A 7834-nucleotide genomic window follows, 5' to 3' on the forward strand; every position below is an offset into this window, starting at 1 on the left:
CTGGATCCGAACCTGCCAACTCAGGTGTATGGGGCTGGAACCTTAGTCGCTTGAACCACAGACACTGAGCCAACATTTTTTTTTAATTTCAGATTAATATGAGGTGCAAATGTTCAGGTTACATTGTTTCTGGTTCTAATTTAAAGTTCAAGTTATAGTTGAATCCTTCACCCAAGAGGCGTGCTGAACACCCTCACACTGTGCACATTAGGGGAGACCCCTCCGATTGCTCTCCCTCCTCCCCCTCCTTTCTCCCTCTTCTTCCTCCCTTCCCTCTCCCTCCTCACTCCTCCTTGCTAGACTATACTTGTGTTTTCTTTCCTCTTGGCGGGTTAAGAGGTTTATATATTGGCTTCACATTAGTATTGAGTACACTGGATATTATTTTTTTCCATTCTTGGGATACTTTACTAAGAAGAATGTGTTTCAACTCCATCTCGGTAAACATAAAAGTTTTAAAGTCTCCTCCATCTTTTTTATGGCTGAATAGTACTCCGTGGTATACATACACCACAGTTTGTTCATCCACTCAGGGGTTGGGTCCAGCTGAACTTTTAGTGCCCTAGAGAGCAGGTAAACACCTTCCCCAGCCTTTACCATCCTGAGTGCTGAGACACTAACTTTGTATTTACCTCTCTCTTGACTTTAAAGGTTTTTTTTTTTTATTAAGTCATATACAGATAGATCATGAATACATTTACGCATATGTGGGGTACAATGTGTTGATTTTTTATACAATTTGGAGTGCTTACATCAAACTAATTAATATAGCATTCACCTCATTTGATTATTATCTTAAGACATTTATGTTCTATACTTGATAGATTTGACTTGTACCCTTACAATATGCTCCCCTCATTTACCCTCCCTCTGACTTTAAAGTTTTTGATCTTTCATACCAATTATTCCAAATGTTGGTCTTAACAACTTCAACTTGTAGAGGGGATGACTTGGAAGGAATCAGGGGACACTTGGCACTTGGGTGAATAAAAATTGAAAAAAAAGACCACACTCTGCACTGAGAACCTCTGGAGGTGTGGGCTGGAATGTTCACAAAGTAGGGACACACAGAGTGGGGAAGTCACCCCTCTCGGTAAAGTCTACAGAAATCACAAACTGCCGAAAGTAACTGCATTTCCTTTGGAAAATGTTAGGCATCAGGTCTGCATGTGGGTGAACACAGGGCCAAGACCAAATTGGCCCACATGACGGTGACAAGATGAGCCAACACGGGCAGGGGGACATCTGGATCACTTATGGTAGATTTCAACAGACATGGCAGCAGTTCACATAATCTATAAACAGAACTGTTTTTTAATACAGTGCACTTATTGCAGTTGAAAACATTCAGCACAGTTTGAGACAAAAAAAAAGAATCCAAACACATGAAAATTTATTTTGAATCCAAGAATAAATGAACACCAAAAACTTAGAAGTTTCTTTTAAAGGGAAAGGATATTCATTTTTGTCAAACATTTCCAGTGATTGGAGCTCAAAGGCTCCAGTTGTTACTTGATCACATCAGTCTCTTCTTCAAAGTACACGATGTGAGGCTGGTATAGGGCACACTTGACCACATCCACTTCTCCGCCCCCGTTCTTCCCCCGCTGGAAGTGAATGCTAATTAAATCCTCCACCATTTCTTCATCCAGATGAATGTCTTCCATTCCAGTCAGAAGCACTGTCCTCTTAGACAGTCCTGAAAACACCTATGCAGAAAAAGAGATTCAAAATAGGAAAATGTCTAAGAGCTTCGAATTACAAAGCTTCATATTCGTAAGCTCTGCTTAAAGTTTTGAACTTTGTCTTAGGAGAGGCAGGAACCTTAGAAAGATTTTTTTCTGGCAAGAGACTATCAGAGTCAGAACTGAACTTCAGAAAGATGGCTCCAGAGGCATTATGGACAGTAGGGGAAAGGAGGGCAGCTCTAGGGACAGAAGGAGCAGTTACAAGGGTCGTCACAAGATTCAGTGACCGAATGAATGCTGGAGGTGAAGCCAAATGAAGAGTTAAATGTGAACTCCAGCTGTCAGGCTGGTGGACGAGGTAGATGGTGAGGCCTTGTGATACCTGAGAAAGAACAGGAAAGGGAGCAGGTGTGGGGAAAAAATAACGGGTTCAGAGAAAATGAACAGGAATTATTTCTCATGCCCGATGTCAGGAGGCACAGGAGAGAAAGGTAGCTATGTCTCTGTGTACAAAACCAAAAACTGTTCCAATATCTAATTGATTTCTATATAAAAAATTGCATAATAAGTTAAATCACATACAGCTTTGTGTTAAAATTCTCTTGAAAAGAAAATTCGTTCTGTACCATGCAAAAATGAAATGAAGAAACTATTTTGATATTCCTCATTATTTTGATAAGATTTCAATAGCAGCAAACGTCTAACTTTTGCTTTATTTTCTGTGGGATGGGGTTGACAGTGAGTTCCCAAAATAAAACAATGAAAAAGATGACTTTACCTGATACTTTTTCAAGTGTTCTTCTACATATGGAGAAACCAAAACTCTATGGCAGCTGCGATTGATAGTAAGCGGATAGTCTCTCCTTTTCAAAATCTTGTCAGCAACTGAAAGGAAAGCAAAAAGAAAACACTTTCGTTCTCTATATCATGGACATTTTAAACTAAAGTTAAAACTTCCTTCTATCAGAATATTACAGTAAACAGTGAATTGAAAAATTAAATTTTAAGAAATTCCATAGTCCACTTTGAAGACTTCATAGTACATAAATTTTAAAACTACAAGCTCGAGCAACAATGAGGTTTAAATAATTTTTTCTGTCTCAAATTATTCATGCAGTCAATCAATCCACAAAGGGCTGCATGTCCTCAGACAAACCCACCTTGGGCTCCATAAAATACAAGAGTCAGCTACAGAAAGAAACCCACTCTGGGATGTTTCCCAGCTTCTCAATAACAATGATTAGAATACCATATACATATTTTTTAATATATTTATAATTTATAATGTACATATATATACACATACACACAAACACACACACATATATATAGTGAATTACTTAGCAGTGCTAAAACTAATATATGATATTCAGTAAATTGACGTAACAATTCTAACCAAAGGGTGGGAGGGGCATAAGGGGATTGAATGTCATCTAGAAAAAGTGAAGCTGAATAAAAATCCAACAGTTTTCTCTGAAAGAAAGAATAGCCTGATTTTCTTTTCAGCAGCATTTCTTCTCCTAGAGTAGAGAAAGGTAGTGTATCTAGATTGCATAAAGTTTAACAGAAGCAGTTTTTTGTTTTTTGAGACAGAATCTCACACTGTTATCCAGATTAGAGTACTATTGCCTCAGCCTAAGCTCATAGCAACCTCAAACTCCAGGGTTCAAGCAATCCTCCTGCCTCAATTTCCCCAGTAGCGAGGACTACTGGCCCCTGCCACAATGCCTGGCTAATTTTTCTATTTAAAATAGAGATGGGGTCTCACTCCTGCTTAGGATGGCCTCAAACTCCTAACTTCAAGTAATCCTCCCACTGTGCTAGGATTACAGGAGTGAGCAACCACTCCTGGCCAAAGCAGTTCTTGAGAATACCCCACTGCCTTTTTTATCCAACTCCTCTCACTTGAGATCAGCAATATGGTACAGTGATTAAGAAAACAGACCCTTGTTGATGAGGATATGCAGAAACTGGAGCCCTTGTGCATTGCTGGTAGGAATGGGAAATGGTGCAGACACAGTGGAAACCAATGTGGTAGTTCCTCAGAATATTAAAAACAGAACTGCCATAAGATCCAAGAATTCATCTTCTGAGTATATACCCAAAAGAACTGAAAGCAGGGACTCAAACACTTACTCACATGCCAATGTTCACAGCAATATTTTTCACAATAGCCACATGCTGGGGGCAATGCCAATGTCCAACAACACGTGAATAAATAAACAAAATGTGAAGAGATATATATATATATAATATACATGAAGGGATATTATCTAGCCTTAAAAAGGAATGACATTCTGGGTGGTGCCTGTGGTTCAGTGAGTAGGGCACTGGCCCCATATACTGAGGGTGGCAGGGCTCAAACCCGGCCCCAGCCAAACTGCAACAACCAAAAAAAAAATAGCCCGGCATTGTGGTGGGCACCTGTAGTCCAGGCTACTCGGGAGGCTGAGGCAAAAGAATCACCTAAGCCCAGGAGGTGGAGGTTGCTGTGAGCTGTGATGCCACAACACTCTACCGAGGGCAACAAAGTGAGACTCTGTCTCAGAAAAAAAAAAAAAAAAAAGGGCGGCGCCTGTGGCTCAAAGGAGTAGGGCACCAGCCCCATATGCTGGAGGTAGCAGGTTCAAACCCAGCCCCGGCCAAAAACTGCAGGGGGTGGGGGGAGGAATGACATTCTATAACAAAGTGAAACTTGAAAACACTTTGCCAAATGAAATAAGCCAGATACAAAAAGGAGAAACATATAACTCCACTTACATGAAGTACCTAGAATAGGCTAATTCTAGAGACAGAGGGTAGAATGGTGGTTACCAGGAGCTGGGGGAAGAGGTGATGGAGAGTTACTGCTTAATGGGTCCAGAGATTCACTCTGGGATGACAAAAATGTTCTGCAGATGACAGTCATGATGGTTGTGAATGTACTTAGCACTACTGAACTATACACTTAAAAACGGTTAAAACGGCCAATTTTACATTATGTATATTTTATCATAGTTAAAAAAAAAAAAGAGTGCAGGCCCTGAGTCAAATAGACTTGCTTCAGCCCTGGCTCTGCTCCTCCTTCTATGGCCTTGGGTATACTTTTTGACTTCTGGAAACTTTGGTTTCTTTTTTTGCAAAAAGAGCATTAATTACAGCACCTACATCATAGGTTGTTTTTGAGGGGACCCAGAGGGAGAAAAGGAAGTTAGTGGGGGGAAAGAGAAGACAAGAGACCAAAGGGAAGTCAGGAGGGGGCCCTCAAACTCACCTGAAACCACAGGGAATCTTGGGACCCAGCCAAGAAGACTGTGGCTGGCAATGAGCTATACAAACAGAGGAAGTGGGTGAGTGAAACATGCCCCCACCACTGGCTGGAGACCAGAGTTGCTAGGTAAAAGGGACAAAAAACTGCTGCAAAGAGAGAGGGGACCAATCAAGGCATAGGACAAAAATGGCACAAGCTGATGGGAGAGACCCTTAACATTGTGATGAGTCAGTAAGAGAGTTTATGAAATATCTAAAATATTTATCTTTGGAATACCTCCACATTTTTCAGGAGTTGTTATTATAATCTTCAAAACTACTTTTTTCCCCTTCTGGCTGGACAAAACTACTGGGAGGATATCCCCAGATAGGATAAGAGGCTGGGTTCTCAAGCTATTATCTCCTCTCACTATAGTTTTAAATTGCAGCCTAGTTTGTAAGTAACTCTCTCCTGGAGTTGGTTTTTTGTTTGTTTGTTTGTTTGTTTGTTTGTTTGTTTTGAAACAGAGTCTCACTCTATTGCCCAGGGTAGAATGCCGTGGCATCAGCTTAGCTCACAACCTGAAACTCCTGAGTTCAAGAGATCCTCCTACCTCAGCTTCCAAAGTAGTTGAGAGTACAGGTGCCCACCACAATGTCTGGCTAATTTTTTTATTTTTAGTACAGGCGGGGTCTGGGTCTTACTCAGGCTGGTCTCCAACTCCTGAGCTCAGGCAATTCTCCTGCCTTGGCCTCCCAGAGTGCTGGGATTACAGGTGTGAGCCACCACACCAAGCCTCATGGATTTTTTTTAAATTTAAGAGATGGACCATCCAACACTAACTGAATATATGAATTTGAAAAATTAAAATCTGGATCCTTGACTATGGAAATTCCTGCCAAGTTATTGTCCACTTCTAAGACAAAATATTAAGGCAGCCCTCAAGACCTCTCCCTTTTGTGGCTCTTTCTAACTACAACACACCCTGTTAGGATGCCCTAAACATCACCTGAAGGCCCAGGTCTAAAATGTATATTTGAATGTGCCCAGAGAAACGTCTGGAAAAATGTCCAACTAACCATCACTAACTACATGGCAAGAGAAAGGGAAATTTGAGGAAATGCCTCATTTTTCACTAAATTTATGCTCCTCTATATTATTTCAATTTTCTTTAAAAAGCATGTATTGCTGTGTTATGAAAAAATCTACTCAGTGTTTTTTAACAGTACAGTTGAATTTCTATCATATAAGTCCAAGAAAAGAGCAAGAGATTTTTACATGGAAAATCACTTGGAAATTTTAACAAAAGCAACCACAGAATCTTGTATTTTCAATTATAGGAGTGTCTACCACCCTCAGATGACTTAGTAAAAGTCCATCTCTACCTGAAAAAAAGAACAGACATCTGGCTGTTTTTCTTCAGTTTCCTCATTAAGAAAATGAGTACATCGCCTACCTCCAGAATTGTGCAGAGGATGAAAGGAGATGAATATATTGACACCTAGTAGCACGCCTGGCTGGGGATTATAACACTCTGAAATTCACATACTATTACTTGTAGTAACGTTACCATTCTCAGTAGCATTCATGGAATTATTTTTTCTAGGCTCTACCATTTTATAAGGATTAAAAACAACCCCAATTACCATGCTAGTAAATGTCAAGTAAAATAGAAATACTTTCAGAAACGGCAGAACACAATGAACTAGAATAGTATTTATCAATTTTCTAAATGTGTGAGTACCTCCCATTTCCACAAAGGAGATGACGGCACTGCCGGACGGCCTGTCATACTCCACCCATTCCACTTCTCCGCCACCGTTTCGCGACTTAGAAAAGCTCAGTTCTAGCTTGTCTCTCATCTGATCTTCAGGCAGCTCATCAGGAATTCCAGTAACCTTGATTTTCATTTTAGAAACTTCTACATGAACCTGGAAAATTGTTTCATAATCAGAAACATGTATGATAAAATACGTGAGCCCATGATTAATAGAAATCTAAAAAGCTTTTAAGCACCATGTTACCTGGAATTTGACTCCTGAGTTTAACGGCACTGGCTGGGCTATGACCTCCACATCTACATTGTCTATCTGTACAAGATGTTTCCTCATTCTTATCACATTTTGGGCAACTGAAAAATAATTTGAGAAGAATTAATTTTTTTTTTTTTTTAAAGACAGAGTCATACTCTGTCACCCTGGGTAAAGTGCCATGGCGTCATAGCTTACAACAACCTCAAACTCCTAGGCTCAAGCCGTTCTCTTATCTCAGCCTTTCAAGTACCTGGAACTACCAGCACCCACCATCATGCCCAGCTAGTTTTTGAATTTTTAGTAGAGATGGGGTCTCACTTTTGCTCAGGCCGGTCTCAAACACCTAAACTCAAGTAATCTACCTGCCTCAGCCTCCCAGAATGCAGGATTATAGGCATGAGCCACCATGCCCAATGGAAATATTAATTTCTAATATTTTAAAAAAATTGCTTTAAGAACAAATTATCCTGAATGTTTTTAATTTTCTTTAATATTAAAGGACCTAATTTTAAAAGTTTTCTTGGGATCACCAAGTAATAATTGTCTTACCACCAAAGAAGGACATATTAATCTCATAAAACATTGGCATAATTGCCAAGACATGGAAGCAACCTAAACGCCCATCAGCTCATGAATGGTTTAACAAATTGTGATATATGTATACCATTGAATACTATTCAGCTATTAAAAAAAGATGGAGACTTTACATTTTTTTATGTTTCCCTAGATAGAACTGAAACACATTCTTCTTAGAAAAGTATCTCAAGAATGAGAAAAAAAGTGTCCCATGTACTCAATACTATTATGAAACCAATATACAAACACACACTCAAATGAGTAATAAAACACAAATATAGACTAGCAAGGGGGGGAGGGGAGAAGAG

General features: G+C 39.7%; 1 protein-coding gene across 4 annotated transcripts in view; it reads right to left on the minus strand.

Annotated features, from left to right (window-relative positions):
* Positions 1 to 1371: 1371 nt before the first annotated feature.
* The window catches only part of NMI (N-myc and STAT interactor), a 25475-nt gene continuing 19012 nt past the window's right edge, over positions 1372 to 7834 (minus strand). For all 4 annotated transcript variants that reach the window (XM_023515045.1, XM_003793032.3, XM_023515044.1 and 1 more), the window contains exons 5-8: positions 6942 to 7048; positions 6662 to 6848; positions 2467 to 2573; positions 1372 to 1709 (exon numbers count right to left, since the gene is read on the minus strand). In XM_023515045.1, the coding sequence (XP_023370813.1) occupies positions 1509 to 1709; positions 2467 to 2573; positions 6662 to 6848; positions 6942 to 7048 (602 nt within the window). In that variant the 3' untranslated portion in view covers positions 1372 to 1508. The remainder of the gene's footprint in view (positions 1710 to 2466; positions 2574 to 6661; positions 6849 to 6941; positions 7049 to 7834) is intronic.

This window comes from Otolemur garnettii, unplaced genomic scaffold (genome assembly GCF_000181295.1).
Source record: "Otolemur garnettii isolate 467f Iridium unplaced genomic scaffold, OtoGar3 scaffold00064, whole genome shotgun sequence".
Lineage (NCBI taxonomy): Eukaryota > Metazoa > Chordata > Mammalia > Primates > Galagidae > Otolemur > Otolemur garnettii.